The sequence below is a fragment of the Miniopterus schreibersii genome (genome assembly GCF_964146895.1).
Source record: "Miniopterus schreibersii genome assembly, chromosome: 3".
Classification (NCBI taxonomy): domain Eukaryota; kingdom Metazoa; phylum Chordata; class Mammalia; order Chiroptera; family Miniopteridae; genus Miniopterus; species Miniopterus schreibersii.
Genome location: NC_138103.1, coordinates 32154129 through 32177014, shown reverse-complemented (window position 1 = coordinate 32177014; position 22886 = coordinate 32154129). Strand labels below are relative to the sequence as shown.

At 38.7% G+C, this 22886-nt stretch overlaps 1 protein-coding gene across 2 annotated transcripts in view; it reads right to left on the bottom strand.

Annotated features, from left to right (window-relative positions):
* FBN2 (fibrillin 2) overlaps window positions 1-22886 on the bottom strand; it is a 218363-nt gene that overhangs the window by 10006 nt on the left and 185471 nt on the right. For both annotated transcript variants that reach the window (XM_081133119.1, XM_081133118.1), the window contains exons 49-61: window positions 21940-22065; window positions 20837-20989; window positions 19984-20049; window positions 19531-19656; window positions 18839-18958; window positions 17734-17856; window positions 17130-17261; window positions 8349-8474; window positions 6788-6994; window positions 5715-5840; window positions 3756-3878; window positions 2318-2434; window positions 1576-1704 (exon numbers count right to left, since the gene is read on the bottom strand). In XM_081133119.1, the coding sequence (XP_080989245.1) occupies window positions 1576-1704; window positions 2318-2434; window positions 3756-3878; window positions 5715-5840; window positions 6788-6994; window positions 8349-8474; window positions 17130-17261; window positions 17734-17856; window positions 18839-18958; window positions 19531-19656; window positions 19984-20049; window positions 20837-20989; window positions 21940-22065 (1674 nt within the window). The remainder of the gene's footprint in view (window positions 1-1575; window positions 1705-2317; window positions 2435-3755; window positions 3879-5714; window positions 5841-6787; window positions 6995-8348; window positions 8475-17129; window positions 17262-17733; window positions 17857-18838; window positions 18959-19530; window positions 19657-19983; window positions 20050-20836; window positions 20990-21939; window positions 22066-22886) is intronic.

Below are 22886 nucleotides of genomic sequence, written 5' to 3'. Positions count from 1 at the left end.
TAGTCTTTTTCTACTATTCTTAAATACACTCCAAACACAGCCCGGGATAACTCTTATCAGGGGAACAAACAAACAAGACACACAGTGAGCTGTGATTTTCCCCAGTCACATGGTTATTAGTCAGTGGTGGTATGAAGAATGGTTCTGAGATAAGACTTCATTCTTATACTATGACCACACCACGTCAATGCTCTAAATAGCATTTAATTTCAGCAAATCAACCACAGCAACCACAAATGTTGTGCATTTTGGATGGATCAACTTGCACATGGTCTGATTTATATGGTAAGTGATACAAATATATTTGTATTACATATTCTAGTAGATTCAAAAGTGATTGACATGTAATCCTCATTTTCAGGAAGATACAAGCACTAGAGAGATACCTAAAAAGTATGATTGTTTTGCATGAAATTTTTTTTATTACCATTCAAGATTAATTAGAGGCAAATTTTAAGTATTTAAGAATGCTATTTTTAGATACGATGTGGTATCATTACACATATGGAATATTTTCTTTGTTCATACGTGCATACTCTTTTGGAATGACAACTGAGGCTTTGAAATCTACCCATAAAGAGTGAAATAAAATTGGCATGTCTGATGTGTATGTAACAAATTTATATGGATAATTAAAAAATGGTATCTTATGTGGAAAGTCACAAGCTGAACTCACACGTGGCAAGCAGCTGTATGTTCAGAATACTTTCAAAGTCGCAATGACTTCAAATATAAAATATTAAAATAGAAAATTTTAAAACTGAATTTTTTTTGGAGGCAAATTAGATACATATAAAAGCCCTATAATTCTTATAAAGAGTATCTTAAAAACTCTGAATGTTTCTAGAATTCATAATCATATATTTAAGTGAAGGGTAACTAAAATCAATAAAACGTAAATTGCAATATTACATAAAATATAAAGGTGTGTATATAATCTTGTAATCTATGGTTATTTTGCAGAAGATACCAATCCTAATACATTTGTATTACAAGGGAAATACTGAAGAACCACAGGGAGGCTTTTGTTTTCTTCCCAATGGAACCATTCCCTTGGAGTTGCAGGGGAGACTAGAGGAATGCCCATCGCAGAAAGGAGAGTGAATCAGGGGTCTCAGACCAAGTGACATGAAGACAGCCATCTGGTTTCCCCAGTGCTTTGGTACATTTCTCCAATTCTCTATGATAACTGGTTCTTTTCCTTACACTTAACTTTTACACATTTAGGTATCATAAAACAAAATTCCCATCCCCCCTTTTCTTCCTGGTATAAACCATATTAGGTATAGAATTCTTTTTCAGTTCAATTCTTTCTCAGATCAATAATTAAGTAAACTGTTCAGTTACTTTAAAAGCTAATCTGTACTCACCAAATTTTTGTTTCATCACATTAAGTTTCCCTTTGCCCCCAGGATAATATATGAAAACTTACAAACAAAAATTAATTGCTGGGTCTAATTTTTAAAATATTTTTCTTCTTTTGAGATGATCAAAAATCTCTCACGTAGTGGCTCAGAAGTAAAAAGAAAACCATTTGCTCTCTTAGATTAAGGATTTTTGAGCAAATAAACTCACCTTCGCAGTTGAGTCCAGTGGCGTCAAGGGAGAAGCCTCTCTGGCATTCACAGCTGAAGCTTCCGGGGGTGTTCTGACAGATCCCCTTAGCCCCGCAGAGGGAAGGCTGAGACCCACATTCATTGTTGTCTAGCAAAGACGAAGGAGGAGAGGGTCAAGCCTCCCAGTTATGACATGAGAGGCTAAGATCCACAATGTGAAAGCAGCAGTTCAGGGAAATATATGTGAGGATTCACTATCATAGTAAAGGCAAAAGTGGTAAGAAAAGGTATATATCAAGATATTTGAAAGTGGAGAATATTTTGGGTTGACTTGAGGACACAGTTTTTTTATAATACTACTGAAAGTCCCTTAACATATCTGTCTTCTAACATAAAAAACCCAGTATGTTCATTAGCATGGTATAAATTATAGTGGACCTTTAATTATATTTTATCTGAATACATATGGTTATATTTAGAATGCAATATAAAGGCACTGCTTGGAATAGGCCTACTGTGTGTGCGCGCGCGTGTGTGTGTGTGTGTGTGTGTGTGTTCAGACTATATAGGCCTTTCTTTCCTTTGAATATTGTTCCTGAGGGAAAAAATATCTCTATTATAAGCAACATTTTAGACCACTAATTATGAGGGATTGGTTCTAACTATAAGTACTGAGACATTACTCTACCATTGCAAGTACAAGTTTCATGCATCTATCAGAAGTCTGTAAAATTTCCCATATGTAGTTCTGTCTTACTTACCAATACATGCAGTGTGATGCTGGGTGAAACCAGGTGGGCATTTACAGGTGAAACCTCCCAGAGTGTTGACACAGAGGAACTGGCAATTGTGCTGTTTGGTTTGACATTCATCGAGGTCTGAAATAAGAGAGAAACTCATGCAAATCAGAGCAGTTACCAGGCTCTGCATCCTTTGCCGTGAAGCCACAGGAGATGCGTATGTTCTATTGGGAATATTCTAAGTTTTTGCTGGAAGCTTTATAGACTTTGATATGCATATGACAAGCAGTTTCTTTTCACAGACGTAAGCAGCATAAATACTATGGGCTACTATAAAAGGATGACGAGGGTGAGACATGACAGAAGTTTTCTTAAAATAAGAAATTGAATGAAGCAATCACTGCGGCTTCCATGAACTGTTCTCAAAGTTAATATCCAAGAGTTATAATTCTTGCATTTAATGCACAGTTTAGTATGTGGCTGGTCACTTATTCCTATTAAAGGAGGGGGTTAAATAAAAATAAAACAGAATTTGGAAACTGATGAAGGTCTTAATGCAAACACTGAGTCAGTTTCTCTCAGGATCCAAATGAAAACACCACCATAAATACCAGAGGAAGCAAAAACACAGCACCTGTGACTCTAGTCATAAACGGATTAATAGTTGGACTGTACTCACAGAAAACTCAAAATGTGATCTTGGTTAGATTGGAACATAAGACAGGAAAACATGTTTAAATACATTTACAAAGCAGTATGAGATACAAACAAGACTAATTCATTATTTTAAAATTTAAAAGCACACACGTTTTTAGTTGCACTCGTTTACAAACAATGTGCGAAATTAAATAGACTCAGAATGGTTCACTAAATAGGTATAAGACAATAGTACTGCTTGCTATTTTATTTATTTTTATTTCTTGGAAACAAAACTTCATTTTCTTAAGCATAATCTGTACTTCAAAAATTTAGTTAAACAAGAATTCCTTCAGTCCATTTATTTCATACTGATGAGGTTTAATATAAAACTGAATATATGAGTATAGTATTAGAGCTATTTTAATTATCTAGTTTAGTTTGATAATTATTTTTAGTACTACCTAAGGAAAAAATTTAAATTTACCAATCTATTTCCAGTCTCTGGCAGTAATTATGTAATAAAGATGTCTGCAGAAATGAAACCTTAGGTAAGAAACAAACAAAAAAAATCTTATTTTAGTTATTTGTCTCAATCTCCTCTCTCACCAAAATTAATTTATTTTGGTTAATTTTATTTATTTTTTAAATCTCCCTGCCTCCTACCATGTGTCCTTTATTAGAATTTTCTGTGTGTAATGAATGGTCATTAAGAAGATGGGTTTTAATGAAGGAGGTGCCCTTGGTATAATCCCTGACTAGCTTAATTAGAATCTGAAAGGAGAGAGACAAGGGTCACAAATGCCACAGGCTCTTCACTCACCTTTGCATGTCTTCCCATCCTCTTGCAGGACGTATCCCCGTGGACACGAGCACTGGTAGCTCCCCTCACCATTCTTGCAGATGAAGTTGCATGGTTTCGGGGACTGGGAACATTCATCGAGATCTAAGTCAAAGTGATGTAAAGATTAAGTTCTTGGTTAAAAGAAACCACCAGCTTCTTTCCTCCCTCCGTATTCTCACTTCATTCTTTTAGCTTTTCCTCTTCAACTTAAAATGGAAAACAGCCAGAGAGAAACGAGGCCCATAACAACGTTCACTCAAGTAACACACTGGTTTACTTTGTAGATCAATCTACAGATCTGGGACAAATAAAGTATCTTGACAGTTGACTGGGTTCAAAAAACCCACTCAGTTCTTTAGATTAATGTACTTTGGTTTGCAATCTGAGAACCATAAACTTTAAAGCAAGAGTTTTTATTTTATTTTAATTTTGACATGTAGATATAGCAGAATTTCTCTTAAACTCTCTAGGCTGATATTCCCCTAAGTATCTTGTGGGGTCATGGACCGTGCTGGAAATCTTCCACTTGCCCCTCCAGGTCCAGCCCTCCCCCTAGTCCACCCTGCTCCTGGGCCCTGGAGCCTGCTCTCTTGCCCTCTATCTTCTGGGTGGTCCTTGTCTCCTCAACTCCCTCCCTGAAAGATGGGCCCAGGCTGACTGAGCCATTGGATCAGAGGTCACAGCTCCTCTGAAGGCAGCCCTCTACGCACAACTTCCTTGTTCCAGGTCCCAGCAACCTCTCCCACCTTTCTTTTGGCCCAGGAGTATTAGGTCCCCAGTACACAGCACTATCCCTTGTGGCTTCTACACACGCTGTCCACACCTTTATAGACAGTCCCTCTGTTAAGCCCTCCTTAAACTGTCCTCATTTGAGTACGTCACCTTTTTTCTACTAGGACTCTGATCAATAGCAAACAATCTCCATTTCCTCCATAACACATACTGATGCCCACAGAATGCTGAAAGCTCATGATTAATAGCCTATTCTCTATTACTTTCATGCCCAACCAAGTGAGACTAATGCTTACTATGAGTCAGTTTGGTTATGCTTAACATTTTCGTGCCAGGTGTGCTTGTTACTGAAATAGGCACTTCAGTAAATATCACGTTAAACTGATGAAATATGAAGGAGAGAAGATTTTTTTCTTCAATGAAAACAAAGTTGAATACTTTGGGAAGACTTAATAAAGGCAAATCACCCTCGTCCCCAAACTGTGATAGAATGATTCCGGTGAGATGATAGAAAATTAAATTAGAAAAAGAGATTATAAAAATGTAGGTTTCTGTACTGAAAGTGCTTTGCAACTGGAAATTTTAGATGATGTTTGATTGGTATATTTTATGCAAAAAGCAAGAAACAAGCACAAAGCATTCTCTCTTTATATGCAAATGCATACATCTACAACCTAAAGCCTTTTTCTTTTATTAAAAAATGACAAACAAATGTCATTTATACATCTTAAATTAAAATATAAAAAGTTGAAAGTTTTTAAAAAATGTTTTTATTGATTTGAGAGAGAGAGAGAGAGAGAAAGAGAGAGAGAGAAACATGGATTGACTGCCTCCTGCACACCCCCTACTGGGGATCGAACCCGAAACCTGGGCAGTTTCCCTGACCCGGAATTGAACCGTTGACCTTTTGGAGTGCTCAACCAACTGAGCTACACCAGCCAGGGCAGAAAGCTTATTTTTTATAGTTCTTATGTTTCCCTGATAGAACTGACTTTTTGATGAATTGAAGAGTTCTGTGTCCCACAAGATTGGACAAAGCCTTGGACAACTACGATGACACTAGGAGCCACATTACTGAAAGGAGTGGCATCATTTTAATAACATGTACACCCCAGAGCTCTGCAGTAAAGATACTCTACTAACAATAAGTGACTTGTGGGAAACAGTAGCTGACAAGGTCCCAGAGGCAGAGCTGCCTCGCCTTACCTACACATGAGGTTCCGCTGATGTCTGTGGTGTAGCCCACCTTGCAGAAGCACCGGAACGAGCCCATGGTGTTGATGCACTGACCGTTGGTGCAGAGGTTTGGCATAACCTTACATTCATCAATATCTGCGGGCCAAACCAAAACAAGACCCAAACCAAACAGAAGTCAATATATATTTGAGGATAAACCTGGTTAGAAACCAAGATAAATGAAGGAACTGACATAAGGTAACTAACAATGAACATTCATAATAGTGCTGAGTGCCTTTTTGTCACTCAGGCGAATGGCAACATGGACGGGTAGAAAAGTAACCTGAAGTGCTGGAAACAGGTAAAAAAATGAAGGCTGTGTTGAAAGCCCTGTTTCAGTTTACTCATTTTGCAATCTAAGTATGAATTATTTGTGGGGGAATCTAGAGAGCTACCTTTGTGAAGTCCAGCTAATTTGGAATTTGTGATAATTTCTCATGGATTGGCCTCAAATCCGCACTAGCATTAGACTCTGAAGAAAGGGTTTTATTAGCAAATAATCAGACACAGGATTGAGAATCTGTATAGTAATAGAGGAAAATTGTATTTTTCAGGACATTAGTTGGTTGTACAAAAAAAATGGAAATCATCAGTTATGAGAGTTGCTAGTTTATAAATATGACACAAACAGAATCAGTTCTGGCACACACTCAAATAAATAAACATTTATTTAAGTATGTATAATTTAAGTAGAATTTGGGGGTTAAAAGCATGGCCTTTGGGGTTAGACAGATATGTTCCATTCCTGGATCCATCACATCCTTAAAAGGGTGTGATTTTGGGAAAATTACTTGTTACCTTAGCTTGTGCTTTAGTTTCCTCATCTGTTAAATTGGGAATAATATATTCTACCTCTCAGATTTGATATGAAGGTTATATCTTTTAAAGTCTTGAAAGCATTAGCAAAAAGCATATACAAACACACACACACAAATATTTTAGCGATTACTATTGTATCAATTTTTCCACTTTTCCTTCAAACTAATCTGAATGAAAGAATTGCACTATATTGATAATATGCATGAATTTCCTCAACTCCTCACCTCTTCCATCAGTGGTGTATCCCGGGCCATGAGGACATATCTTTTTGTACTGGGCAGTTCCAGGAAGTGGGCAAAGCTCACACTGGTGACCCCAGCCTCGCCCCCCATCACAGCAGCATTCTGACTTGGTGACAAGATTGCGGCTGCTGGATGCCATCTGACACATCGTCTGCAATACCTCAGCAAAGCAGAGTCCCTGCCGATTGTCTGAAATGACAGCGTAGTCAATAGGCATCAATGTCATGAACTGACACTTCATCTTGAACTTCAAATTAAATAGGACAATCAATACTTTCTTTTTTAGCCATAACTTTCAACAAAGTAAATATTCTTTTATATGAACAGTGTTTAAGACAGTTTAACAATTACAATGTTTTGTTGGAGGTTAAATTCATAGTGTTCTATCAGTATAGATAGTTAATTAAATTTGACTAAAAGTGACACTATATTTTAGAGGTAGATTATTTTTCTTCAATCCATCAGCAACTAAGTGATAGTACTACCATTCCTGTAGAATCCAACTAAAAAGAAAAATCAAATTAAATTATTTCCCTTTAAATAAGCAAATAAGTATAAGAATTTGTTTTTGAAAAGCAAATTCCAGACTGTTATAAATTTGGTAGGTAACTAATCTAATCTCTTGTATTTCCTACATCTAAAAGATGGTTCAAACATTTAGACTAAGTAGATTTTTTTTTTTTTTTTTAGAACAAGGAAAGGGACTTCTCTGATGTAGACAGGCAAAGAAATCTCTAATATGGTTTTTATGAACCATCCTAGTGAAGCTTAATAATATAAAAAAAAGTGCACTTTCTATGTGGGTTATCTTTTTTTATGTCCGAAAAGGCTGATGGTTAGTGAAGGTCTAGACCGAACAAAATACATTTTCTTGACTAATAATTTCCTAGGATTTGAAGCAGATGACATCATTTTGAGAAAAATCTGATGTAGTTGAAACATGCTGTTTTTCCACCAAATCAAACGATGAGTAATCTTATTTCTCTTGGTTTGCCTTAAGTTTTACTATTCCATACTTTTACACCTGCTCATAATGAACTAAAATGGCTTATGATATATGCATTATAACGTAACACAATGTCTGAGACTCATATTTTCCACAAGAAAATGTTTTCTAAAACATTTTTTGGTACCATAAAATAAAAATTAACTGTTATTGCATTTTGAAAATATGGCCTTTACTTTAATATCATTAATTCAGCAGAGCTTACCTCACACCGCAAATATTTTCTTTTGGAATTAAATCATCAGCCCCTGATGTTAAGTTTCACTAAAGTCACATTTTCCATAGACTTTAATTAATATTAATCTTGGGAAGACTGTTTAAGGTGGTTATTTATATGACACATAGATGTACAAATATCGCACACACGGGCAAATACGTCATTTTAATAGGTGTGTACATTCGGGAAGAGGTATGTGGATTACTCAGGTTGGCGGATTTGTTTAGCAGACAAGGATATATCTGTAGAGCCCTTCTGTGATGACATCATAAAACAGGTGTTTTATTTACCAAGTAAAATATACTCCTATATCAACTTACCAAGGCACTCGGTGCCCGAGGAACTTGACTGAAATCCTTCATTACACTCGCACCTATAGCTCCCAATAGTGTTGACGCAACGCCCATTTTCACAGATTCCTGGCTTGGTCCTGCATTCATTTTCATCTTTAGAAAAACAAATAAAGTGAATAATGAGCAGATTATAAACTTATAATTTAACATTTTCTTTTAATGGATTAGTTCTTATTTAAAACTTCACCAAAATACTAATAGGATGAGATTAAAAACTAGTCATGTGTGAATACGGATTTATTTCCAACTTTAATTCATACTTCCAAGTGGGTTCTTTCTTAACAACATGCTCTCTTCCTCCCCGACCCCCCTGCAGGGAAGCGGTGGTGTTTCATGAAGAACTGGAAAGCTGCCTCCAATGGGACAGACTGGCCCTGAGACATAAGGCAAGGAGAAGAACCTTGGGTAAGAGGAGGCCGGTTTTGTGACACGAGAGAAAAGCTGGGGGCATAGGGATGGTAGGTGTTAGGGAAGGGTGGTGAGTAGGGTAAAAGAGCACAATTGTTTTATTAAAATTTTCTATAGCCTTACTTATTGTGATTATTTAATACTTTGTAAATTTTGTTTCAGGTTTGTTTTTTTTGAAGGTATGTTGTTAGGAGCGTAAAAGAGCTCAAGACAATGAAATCTTTTCGATAGACTGCTCCTTTCATCTTCACACATTTTAATTTTTTAATCTTCAATTTACTGGTATTTATTTTGCATATGCTTTCTTTTTATTAGCAATTGCCTTGAATATCTTGTTCCATTCCTTTATTTTCAGCCTCTCTCACATTTTGATTTGGTACACTTCTTGTAAAAAGCACCAACCTGGATTTTAAAAGAACTATTAGAAGTACATTCATTATTAACCTGCAACTTCCACTATTTGTATTTGTTACAATTACTTATATGTTTGGATTCATACCTGCCCTTTTATAGTTTTATATTTACCACGCTGTTGCCCCCTTATCTCAATACTTCTTAAATTAGTGTCGTTTTCTATGCCCTCCTCTCATCCCCCACTCATGTTTGGAAGTTACAATCTTTCCATTCTTCCAATGGTAACCATGGAACAACTTCAATACACACTCTTAATAAATACTTTTCTATGAATTATCTGTTTCAAAAGCTTCTGGCAATAACAAGTACCTTGGCATGAATTTACTTCTTTCTGCTCTTGGCAGGTGGTACCTGCCAGGCTGATGTGATCTAGAAATTTTGGTTTCTTCTAATTTTTATATACCATGAGCACCCATTTTAACCAAATAATGAGGTTTACTGGTTTCTGAGCTCACTATTGCTTCATGTACGTTACTACTTCCTCCTGAATTAATTTTTTAAAAATATACTAGAGTATATAGTTTGGCTGTCATTTCAGAGAAGGTACATGGATGGTAAATATTCTAAAACACACTTCTGGTAATTTCTTATTTTGTTTGTTTTCACACTTGGATTGAGTACAGGATTTCAGTTCAAAAGTATTTTCCCTTGGAATGCTTTGAAAGTATTGTTCCGTTGTTTGCTTTTACCCAGTTTTACTGCTCATGTGCAGGGAATCTGGTTTTTCTCTCCTTCTGGAGAAAAAAGGATTCATGCTTTAAGGGTTTACATTTTGCTCTTAGTGTTCTGAAATTCATCATGATGTATGTTGGCGTAGATATTTTTTCCCCTTTTATCAAAACACACACACTTACTACAGAAAATTTAAAGTATATGCAAACGTACTGAACTAAGTTATGGATTTAAATAATTGCATAGTGTCTGTTATTTTTAGAATCTGAGGGTTCAGGGTCTTTCTTCTTGATTTAATCCTATGCCTCATTCACCTTTATTTTGATTTGTATTTTATTTGTTTGAATTGAGTTATTTTTTTCAAGAAGGGCTCTTGCTGGATATACTGCCCGAGTTCCATGTTTGATAGTGTATCATATAGTTTTTATACTTGAAAGACAACTAGATGTGTCTCAAAATCTTAGATTGCTTTGCTTTGCTGCATTGGTATTGAGAATTACTCAGAGAACTTGAAAAAAGAGCAGACTTTTTTTTTCTTTTCTTTCTTGTAGGTAATTTCTTTTTATGCCTGGTTGCCTATAGTCAACAAAATTCAACTCCCCCCCACCCCACCCCACCCCACCCCACCCCACCCCACCCCACCCCACCCCACCCCACCCCACCCCACTTCCTTTCCTTTTTTTTTTCCTGTTGAAATTTGTAAACCCAGTAGCGCGTATCTTGGTGTGATACTGTGCCAGCTATGAAAACTTGATTCCCAGCACTCCATTTTCTATGCTTTGGCAATTTCAGGACTGCCAATGACCGACCACTTCACTGTCCATTCTGCTTATCTGTGCCCACTTCTCCTACCTCCTCTGTGCCCGATGCAGTGCAGCAGGAGAGACCAGAGGGAAACACAACCAGGACAGGCCTCGCTTTAGTGCAAGACTGAAAGCCCAGGTGGGTAACGATATTCCTACCATACTTCCTAGTATGTCCACGCTCCCTCAAATGACTATGACAGACAGGGTGTGCCAAAAAAATGTACACACACTTTGAATAATTATTAATTTCAGTGGGTTAAATCTGGAAAGAAACATTAATTGAGCTATCAGCTTTAAGTGTGTATACATTTTTGGGGGACACCCTGTATTAAGAATTCCTTCATCTCCCCACGATGAACCACCTGTCTGCGCCTCACTTCCAATTTCTGTTCTTTCTCAACAGCAGAACTATCTCTGGTTTTTCTCAAAGGTCAAGTCCTTGAACTTGTACTCTGGATTACCTTCCAGACTTCACAATTCTCCGTTTTCAGTGAATCATTCCCTCAGCATGATTAAAAAAAAAAAAAATCTCTCTCAATAACATTATCCCTCCAGCTACTGCCACATTTTTGTTCTCCTTAGGGCAAATTTTTTTTCCCCCTGCTCAGTTCTCTGACTCCCATTTTATTTTACCCCAGCTTTGAGGTATAAATAACAAGTGAAACTGTGAGATAATTAAAGTGCACAACATGACACACATACCTTGTGAAAGGATTCCTCCCATCGACTTAACTGACACATCATCTATCAACTCACACATTTACTCTTTTGTGTGTGAGAATATTTAAGGTCTACTCTCTTAGTAAATTTTAATTATATAGTACAGTGTTACCAACTATAATCACTATGTTACACATTATGTCCTCAGACCTTATTCCTCGTATAACTGCGACTTGTACCCTTTTACCAACCTGTCCCTATTTCCCCAACCCCTGCTCCCAGGAAACCACTTTTTCATTGTTTATGTGAGTTCAACTTTTTTTTTTTTTTTTTTTAAAGATTCCACATATAAGTAATACCATGCATGCAGTATTTGTCTTTCGCTGGATGATTCTGCTGGATGCCTTCCAGGTTCATCCATGTTGTTGCAAATGACAGGATTTCCTTATTTTTAAAGGCTGAATATATTTCATTATATACATAATGTGTATGTATATGTATATGACATATGTTTGTGTGTATATCATATACATATATGTACATTTTTTTGATCCACTCATCCACACACATTTAGGATGTTTCCATATCTTGACTATTATAAATTATCATACAATGGACATGAAAGTATAGGTATCTTTTTGAGATAACGGTTTTGTTTCCAGTGGATATATACCCAGAAGTGGAACTGCTAGATCATATGGTATTTCGATTTTTAATTTCCTGAGGAACATACATAGTGGCTGCACCAATTTACACTCCCACCAACAGTGCCCAGGGGTTCCCTTTCCTCCAGATCCTCGCCAACAGTTGTTATCTCTAACCTTTTTCATAACAGCTATCCTAACAGGTGGGAGGGAGGTGATATCTCATTATGGGTCCCCCCTCCCATTTACCTAATGACTAGTGATGTTGAGAACCTTTTCATATACCTGTTCACCACGGTATGTTTTCTTTGGAAAAGTGTGTATTCAGGCCCTTTGCCCATTTAAAAATCTGATTATTACGTATTATTATTATTAATTATTACTTGCTATTGAGTTGTATGAGTTCCTTGTATATTTTGGATATTAACCCCTTACCAGTTCCATGGTTTGCAAGTATTCCCTCCCACTTCATAGGCTGCCTTTTTCACTTTATTGATGGTTTCATTTTCTGAGCAGAAGCTTTTTAGTTTGATACAGTCCCACTTGTTTATTTTTGCTTTTGTTTTTGGAGTTAAAAAAAAAAATCATCGCCAAGACCAATGCTAAGGAGCTTACCCCATTTGTTTTACCCTAGGAGTTTTGTGGTTTTAGGTCTTACCTTCTAGTGTGCAATCCATTTTGAGTTGTTTTTTGTGTATGGTGTAAGAAGAGTGGCACCGTTTCATTCTTTTGCATGTGGCTGTGCAGTTTTCCCAGCACTACTTACTGAAGAGATTATATGTTTCCCTCCAGTATATTTTTGGCTCCTTTGTCAAAAATTAACCATATATGCATGAGTTTATTTCTGGGCTCTCTATTCTCACCAAAATCGACCTATGTGTCCAGTTTTATGCTGATACCATAACATTTTGATTACCGTAGCTGTAATATAGTTTGAAATCAGGAAGCATCATGCCTCCAGCTTGGTTTTTCTCTCTCAAGATTGTGCTTGCTAGTTGGGGTTTTTTGTGGTTCCACACAAATTTCTTGAAAGAATGATCTGTGACTGTCGTTTCCACTCCCTAACCTCTGATTCTTTTCGTAACCCACGTGCTCTACCCCTTCATGGAGACTATTCCTGAAGAGGTGACCAAATCTCACAGCTACTACTCCGTACCTTATTCTGTATCTCAGCAGCATCATACACACGCGAATACTCCCTAGGTGTTTAAATAATCCATTCTCATAACTCCCGCGACTTCACAATGACCTGGACAACTTCCGATCTTGCAGGCTACTTATTTTCAGTCTTCTAAATATTTTTAATCACTCTAAATATTGCGGTACCCAGTCACTACTTCTTCCACTCTCTATATTCTCTCGGTGTTTTCATCCAATCTTACGATTTTTTAAACACTACTTATTTGCCAGCAATTTATAGCTATGGCCGACCTGATGTTATCACCAGAAAGCTAATACGAATCTGACACCTAACATGGTCAAAACAGAACTTCATTCTTTCCCCCTAATCACACCTGTTTCTTCCAGTCTTTTCCTTATCAGTAAGTAGTAGCTTCGTCCAATCAATTATTCCAATAAGAGTCCTACGACTCAACTTTTATGCCCCTTCCTCCATCCACCATATCCAGCCAATCCATCAGCCAGTCCTGCTGGCTGCTCCAGAGTGTACTCCGAAGCCGTCAGATCCACCGCATTTCCACACTGCTGTGCTTCTACCTGAGCCTCCTTCACTCACCTGGGCGATTCAAATAGCCACCTAAATGAGTCCTGCTTCTGCCCCTAAACCCAGCCAATGCCTCATCTACAAGGCAATCCGAGGTCTTTTAAAATGTAAATCAGAGAACAACAACTAGCCCTTAACTGAAATTTTACGACCTTTCAAGCACTGTTCTAAGGGTTTTTACCTGAATCCCCCAATTTAATTCTCCCAATAACCTTATGAGGTAAGTGACCTCATCATTCCTATTTGTTTTTAGGTGAGAAATCTGAGACACATGGGGAAGCCAACTTGCCACAGGTCACAGAGCCAGTAGATATGAAACCAGATTTCTCCCAGTCACCACCCATCCTCAGGGCGCACACTCTGAGCCACTCGGCCACATGCCCTCAGCACAAACCCAGCTCTTCCCCATGGCCTGCAGTGCCCTTGCCCACCTGTGGACTTCGCCTCATGCCACTCTCCTGGCAGAGGCTTTCATTCCCACCTTAGGGGTCTTTGCTCTTGCTATTTCCTTATTTTTTCTTTCTAGTTCCCAGCTCGAATGTCGCCTCATCAGAGTGGCCCTCCTTGAAAGTGTATTCTAAAGTAGTTCCCACTCAATCACTAAATCCTATTTTCTTAAAAATACTTAGCACTATATGAAGTTATTATGTTGATTATTTCTTGCTTTCTTTGAGGACTGCTTCTCCCTGGCTAGAACATAAACCACCTGAGAGTGGGCTTGGGGTGGGGGAGGGAAAACTTGTCCTTCCAGTTTATTATGGTATCCCCAGAACAACACACATAGCAGATGTTCAGCAAATAACTGAATAAATGAATGACTGTTCACAACAGCTTTCCATGGAGCAGTGGGCTCTTCTGATATGCGGATTTAAATATTTTCTACAAGAATTTCTTCTACAGATATTCAAATATGTTTAAGTATTTTTTTTCCTGTTTTTCTGTTCAGTTTTCTTGTTTTCCCAGCGATTTCATTTATGCATATACTGACTTTGTCTTCCACCTGTCATGTTCTCATTAATCCCTTCCTATATTTTATTACTTCTAACATGACATTAATTTCTGTGGTAGCTTTATTTCTTCCCTAGGCTCTGTTAGATCATTCTCTCTTAATATTGTTTTATGTTCTTTTTCAGTCTCTTTTATTTGATTTTTTTATTGGTGTCTCTTAAGAGTTACGAAAACTATTTTTCTAAACTCTGGTTCTGTTTTCTGAGGAGTCTTAGTCAAATTCTTATTTATTTTCCTTTCTTTCTCCCCCCCTCCAGTATATATGCATTAGTTGCAGCCTTGTGTAATTACTCATCTTTGAACAATTTTCTCCAGTTCAGCTATTTGTTGAAAAATAGTGTTAGGAGAGGATCACGAGTGCTGAACTGGGCATAATCAAGAGTTTCAATTCAAGTTTGTTGTATGAATACTTTCTCACCGAATCTGTTATGCTCTCTGTCCTTGGGACATGTACATTCAAGCTTTCAGGTAACTCAGGAGATCAGAGTGGCTCTGAGGCAAGTTCTTTAAGTCTTAGAACGTCACTACGATTTCTCTTCCACTTCTGCGTCTTTTGACACTGCAGTAGAGAATTGGGCTGCTACCGAAACATTCCACACTTCTCCCATCCACCTATGCCCTTCTCGTCTTTTATTTTTAAATTATTTTTTTATTGATTTCAGAGAGAGGAAAGGAGAGGGAGAGGGAGAGAGGAACGTTGATGTGAGAAAAAAAATCCACCGGTTGCCTCCTGCAAGCGCCCCAACTGGGATAGAACCCACAACCTGGGCTCGTGCCCTGACGGGGAACGGAACCTGCCACCTCCTGGTGTACTGGACGACCCTCCAACCAACTGAGCCACACCGGCCAGGGCTCCTTTATCTCCTAATTGAAGGTCGTTGGATGAACTTTTTAAGCTGGGGCAGTTACTTTTAGAGATATCTGTATTCCGCCAAAGCCTAAAGAAAAATATCCTGCTGAACATCTGTGTTTTTGCTTGAAATTTTATTTATTTCAAGGATATCTTTCAGTCTGTAGTTGTGACCACTTCTTTACTTAATATAAAACAGTTCTCTGCCTCCCCTGTCATAGTTCTAAAACCTTCACGGGATGGGACGGAAGTAACACGTTTTTATTCCGTCACCTTTAAAATGAAGCCCTCTCCTCAATTACATTTATGGATCCCTAAAAAGTATTCTGTTGGCATTTGTTGAGGTATGGTTCAGATTCTGTATAATTTGCGTGTTTTCAGTGTGCGATTCAATGTTCTTTAGTAAATTACAGCACTGTGCAATCATTGCAAACTAGTTTTAGGACATTTCTGTCTCCCAAAAGGATCCCAACTGTCCATTGGCATCCACTCTCTACTCTAACTCTAGCACCAGGCAATCACTAACAGATTCATTTTAAAGAAATCTTAATTTGTCTTTTTTCTCCAAAATAAAAAATTATTAATCTTCAAATATTCCTCCAAAAATACTGACATTTTTCTAGGTACTGAAGGGTAGAAGGAGCAGTAGGTTCTTAACGAAAGGAGGGGAGCCACCTACTCTCAAGGAGGAGGAAGACTGTAGTGGGTGCAGCACTTGGGTGACCACCCGTGGGAAGAAGTGGCCAGATAACAGGCACAGTGGCCGTGACTAGCCGACGTGGCATGAGGCTTGGACTTGCATTGTAAAACTGTAGCATTTTAAACACTTGAGGTCATCTTCGAGATCCAGCCCTAACTCCTTGCTTTATAGGTAAATTAACTGAAGTTCAAATACGTTAAAAAATATGGCCAAGCCCAGCAGGTGTGGCTCAGCGGATGAGCATTGACCTAGGATCCAGGAGCTCGAGGTTCGCTTCCCGGTCAGGGCGCATGCCCGGGTTGTGGGCTCGGTCCCCAGCAGGGGCATGCAGGAGGCAGCCGATCAATGACGACTCTCTCATCATTGATGTTTCTATCTCTCTCTCTCCCTCTCCCTTCTTCTCTCTGAAGTCAATAAAGATATATTTTAAAAAAATATATGGCAAAGGTCACACAGACATCCAGCCTGTAATAGTGTTCTGGAGATTGTCTGCCTCTACTCTCCTCATTTATGGAAAGGTTAAAAGAGAGAGAGAGAGAAACAGAGAGAACATGAACTCATACTTTTATTTTCCTACATGAGCATAAGGATTTTTGTACACTTCTAAATTTAGTGTTTTAGATTTACAGGACACAGAAATGTGAAAAGCAAGAAGACGGCATAAATTCTAGGACAGGCATAACTGCCACTGTGTTCTCCAGAACCTATTATATTGGCATGGACCCTGAGATGGGGGAAGTCTAGCATAGCCTTGAAACAGCTGGAGAAACAGTTGGCTTGCAGTTAGGAAGATCTGGGAATGGGGCCAAAATCTGTCCTGGAGTGGGAGTACTAACAGGCGACATCATCCCTTACAGCCTTACCTACGCAGCCTTCTCCGTCAGGCCTCCGGGTCATCCCTGGCGGGCAGATGCACATGAAGGTGCCGATCAGATTCTTACACATCATGCCTCTGGATTCACAGTCATGCAGCCCTTCGGCACATTCGTCCAGGTCTGTAAGATGTTTTCCATAGGAGAAAATATAAAAACAGGACATTCTCAGGAAAAGACTACTGTTTAGTACTTTTAACTCACACGTTTCGGTTTTGGAGTCTGAAAATGTAATCATATGTATGACAGAGAAAGAAGGGAGCCCCTGTCTTTTTCAGCTGTTGGCTATACTCTAGATTTGTAAATTACAGCATTGCTCCTAATCCTGAGAAGTCCAAGAAAGGGCAATCTTTGCTTTAATAAGAGCCCAAGACTATATGACAATTGGTGAGCTCCTCAGCCCATCTTATCTTTGACTCAATTGGACAGACCATCAAGTGTCCTGTTATCTAGGCATGAAAATCTACCAGCAAAATGCTGTCATAAACATTTCCGTAAAGCTCTGGAAGAAGGCAGCTGGAAAACTACAAAATCATTACAATACATTCCCAGCCTGGCAAACAAAGCTCTAACTACCCCCTGCCCGCGGCCTCACCTTTGCACATCTTTTGGTCCTCCCTGAGGGCGTAGCCGATGGGGCACGTGCATTCATAGGACCCGAAGGTGTTCATGCAGCGGAAAGCACACAGCAGAGGGTTCTGAGCACACTCGTTGATATCTGATCGAAGAAAAAGGCAGCCATATACTCAGCCCAGGGTTCTAATGATTTGTTTAAATAAACACTGATGCATTTACTTGGCAGTTACACAGAAAGCTATAGGACACTTTAATTTCTGCTTTTGGTATGGAGAACTAGATCCCCAACAAGCTCATCCTCCAACAAATAACAACTATAAACTCTAAAAAAAACCCACCTATCTAAAGTAGTCTTTAGTGAGAGTTGAAACTCAGCAAATAACCAGCAAGGAATAAGTTCCCAATTTATTTCTTTGAAATTACCCAGTCCTGGTAGGGGCAGCACCTGGCAGCTAAATCTTCAATAGAAACTTTCTCAGCTTCTGTGGAAGGAGCACTGGGGCAACCAAGGCTGCTGAAGAGTGAGGGGAAACACCAGAAAGGAGAGGGCCAGAGATGGAAAAACACCATATATATATATATATATATATATATATATATATATATATATATATTTGCATAAAGTCAGCCCAAGTAGCTGACTTAACCATGCATGTGTGGGGAAATCAAAGAGGCTAGCCACTAAGGTTCAAAGAGCAGAACTGAAATCTGAATCACTGTCTTCCACAGGCCTGTCAGTCTGCTTTCATTTTCATCCAAGTTAACTGCTTGCTAAGACAAAAGCACCCACATTCTTAGAAGTAATATAACTGATTCCAGAAGATAACATTCACAATACCCAGGTATAATCCAAAATTAACCAACTTGAGGAGGAGCCAGAAAAATGTGACCCAATCTCAAGGGAAAAGACAATCAATGGATGGCAACTCTGAGATAACCCAGATGCTGGAATTACCAGACAAAGGCATTAAAGCAACTATTTTAACTATGCTCACTGAAGTAAAGGAAAATACATTTGTGATAAATATAATCATCGACTGAATATCAGAGTACTATAAATAAAAGCTGAGACATTAAAAATCCCTTTTTATATCAAGAAGAAATGATAAGAAAGTATCACTTGCCTTCACAATTCATCATGGGCCCTGGCTCAAAGCCTTCATTGCAATTGCATTCAAAACTCCCAATAACATTGGTGCATGTACCATTTCCACATGGATTACCGATTGAACATTCGTCAGTATCTGAAAAAGAGTTAAAGTGCCATAACATTTGGAGGAGTTTTAGTAATTGAAGCACACTCATCAATATCCACCTGGCCCTCACACATTTCCAGGATGTGTGTAGGGCATACCTGACTCTTGTTGCCCCTCCCCGCTTCAGCCTTGGCCAGCTGGCCTTTGTGAAGTGCAGAGGACCCTGAAGGAACAAATGTGCAATGCTCTGAGTCCCCAGACAGCTGTGCTTGCCCTAAAACTCACAAACTCAGAGAGGGATGTGGTCTTCTGCTGCAAGAGCAGGCGTGGAAAGTCATAAAATAAAATGGATCTCTTTCCCAGTTAGTGGTTTTGGCAACTGTAAATCTCGAGACACATCAGAGTTTATATATTTTGGTTGAAGGCAGAGGTTGGGCAACTCTCTCCACCTTCACATAAACCAGGCCTACTGGAAAATGTAGGATGGGAGAAAAAAGAGCAGTTACTAGCTACTTATCCTGGTTTTGTAAATCCCACCACCACCCAGGGTGCTGGAGAAACCTTTTGCTAGAATATGAGACATGAAACAAAACTTTAAGTAATGTGGAGCCAACACTCACCCACACAGCGTACTCCAGTGTAATCCAGGTTGTAACCCATTGGGCATTCACAGCGAAAAGACCCATCTGTGTTGATACACTGACCATTTGAACAAATGCCTGGGCTCTCAAGACATTCATTGACATCTAAAATACAGAATCACCCATGAACTTTATCACATAAAAAGATATGCAGAAGCTGTGTATATCTATTCAAAAGACTTAACTTTTCTAAAACATATAAACGTTTCTTCTACCAGAGAAATATGTATTTCATAGCCCACAACATAGTCTTATGATAAGGGTAATACATGTGACATGTACTAAATACTGTAAATGTAAACTAAATACAATATAGTAGATATTATACAGTAAAATCAGCATGATTTATAAAGTACAATAATATATTCATATAAAAGAAGACTAAAAAAAAATTCTAAGAAGACTATAGGAGTGAAATATATCCAACCACACCTTCTCGAGTATCATGAAGACTAGGAACAGTTCCATGGCCATAAGGACACAAATCCTGGAATGCAACTATACAGAGAAAAAAAATACAAATGCTCCATCATTGAAGAGTCTCAACTATTAGAGAACTTAAAAACTGATAAACAATATATGTGCAATTAGACTTCTTTTTTCTCTACAAAGCTGTTTTAAACAAGAGCCTCTTATTTTACTTTTATGATTTATTTCAAGAGTGGCACTGAGTGTATTTAGAGGAGGTCACCAGAGCTTGCCCAGCTCCCTTCCGCGGTGCCACCTCCTGAGGGCTTCTGGTTCTCTCTGTTTGCTCGTTTATCACTGAGCTGCTAAAGAGCCCTCTCTGCCCATTACACACAGAAGCCACTGCTGACCTGGAGGCCATGCCAATTCTGAGCTTGCTGGGAACTAGCCTACAGCTCAGCTGTGCTAACAAGACCTGGAGGCGCTTGGTCTCTTCCCGCAAATGGCCATTGTGCTAACTCAGCTTCTCATTTAAGACCCTGAGAGCTCCAGCCTGTGGTATAATACCCATCTGGGGCTCCCGCAGCAATCTGGAATATAATTTTCACCCCCTTCTTGAACCTCTTTAATTTTCTTGAAAGCAAGTAATACGGGGTGGGAGTGGGGACGAAATAACAGGTTAACTACCTGTGCTTACACATGTTGAATACAGACGTTTAAAGAAGTCCCTCAGATTAGATTGCTCACTGAACCATTCAAGTTTATATGTGAGGGGATAATTTCATCTTCAAAATTTTCGTAAGTTATGTAGTCAAACCTACCCCTAACAAAAATTCCAAAACCAGTGCAAAGTGGCGTTTTAGGTTGTTGCTCTCACCTTCGTCATCTTTGGGGCACAGCTCACAGGGGTCCCCCCAGCCCTCTCCTGGCATCTTACTACAGCAGCATTTTGCCTTTGTGGTGTTGAAGGCTTTGGGCACAGAACACTTTCCATTTTCAAAGTTGGTGAAGCAGAAGCTCTGGCGAGTATCTGTTCAAGAAAACAAAATCACAGACCTCCTTACCAGTCATTTAAAAAGATGGAATAATTTGTAGAGAATTCTGCTTCTGACAGAACATTTCTCATGGGCTGAACATATGCAGATTGGAATAGCAGTTAAAAGACAGGTCTGGAAATGCTCAATGGCTGATTTCATTTGCCAATTTCAGTTGACTTGGCTACAAAATGTTATTTAATTATTTAAAATGATTAAAATAGTTTTATAATGTGCTTGGGAAATTTGATAAATTATGCTCAATATTAAAATGATTTCCAGATCTCTCTTTCCAGCGTTACATTGTTGCCTAAAAAAAAAAGTAGGTAACTTTCAGTTAAATCACATCAAAATCAATTCATATATAAATGTACAAACGAATCTATGTCAACAACAAAATGAAAGAGTAAAACAAGACTTTTCCTTTTATTTTTTTATTATTATTATTTTTTAATCCTTACCTGAGGAAATTTTTTCCATTGCTTTTTCAGAGACAGTGGAAGGGGAGAGGAGAGAGAAAGAGAGAGAGAGAGAGAGAGAAACATCCATGTGAGAGAGACACATGGATAGGTTACCTCCTGAACATGCCCTGACCAGGGCTTGGGATTGAGCCTGCAACCAAGGTACGTGCCCTTGTCTGGAATTGAACCCGGGACCCTTCAGTTGGAGGGCCGGTGCTTTAACCACTAAGCAAACCCACCTAGGGCAAGAATTTTCCTTTCAGAATGAAAATTTTAAAATGCTATGAAGAAACAGAGCCAATAATTCAAAGCACCTTATAACTTGTCCAGTGCATATACTTTTGAGAACTACATTTTTAATTTACAGAAGATGTATTAGCCATAGATGTGTACTTTGTAGCGACAAATATCAGTATGATGGTTTACTGTCTAACTCTGAAGTTTCTAAGGGTGGATTCTGACAGAGAAGTCGTTTCAAAGCTTACCGAAGCATCTGCGTCCGTTATCAGACAACACAAAGCCAGGGGGGCAGATGCACTGGAAGCCCCCAGGAGTATTGGTGCAGGAACCAAAAAGACAGATGTTGGGGTCTTCATCACATTCATTTATATCTGCAGAACAGCAGAGTTTATTAATTTAATCAAACCAGTACACTGTTCAATATTTCAAGATAAATAATTTGCTCATACAACAACAGTCCACTAGCCACTGGATATTTAATATGAAACAAGAGATTCCATTATGTAAATGTTCCACTTATTCTGTACAAGTAAACTCTTAGTGCTTAAAAGTCAAAGTTTTAACCAACCATATGCTGCAGACTCCTAAGTCGATGACCTCCAGCTCCCTGCATTTGATCCCTAGGGTTGTATTGTATGTCCACCTGCCTGCCTGACATGACCAGTTCAATCAATGTCTTATAAGCATTGTAAGCTCAGCTGGCCCCCTCTCTGATGCTCCTCTCAGCAACCTAAACTGCGGTCCTGGAGTCACCTTTGTTCCTCACCCTGGCCTTTTAACCTCCCTAGGCAAGCAAGCAGCATGTGGCCTATCAAACCTACCTCCTCCGTACATTCAGACTCAACATCACTTGCCACAGGGATTACCGTAAATCTCCTGACTGCAACATCTCCCTCTCTTCTCTTCACATTGCCACCAGGGCTGTCTTTCTAAAACACACATCTGTTTGAAAATCTGTGCCTATTAAACTAGGACTCAAACTTGTTTTCAGAATTTTATCCTTCCCACCTCACCCCAGAATGGTTCCTTAAAATAAGTAAGGATTCCTTACCAGTGATGTTTGGCTTTTTTTCATTGGAGAGGCTTATTTAATGGTTTAACGAAATGAAGAAACATTACACAATTCCAGGTGCATCAGAATGCAAGCTCCATGGGGACATGACATGTCTGTGTCTGTCTGTCGGGGTCACTA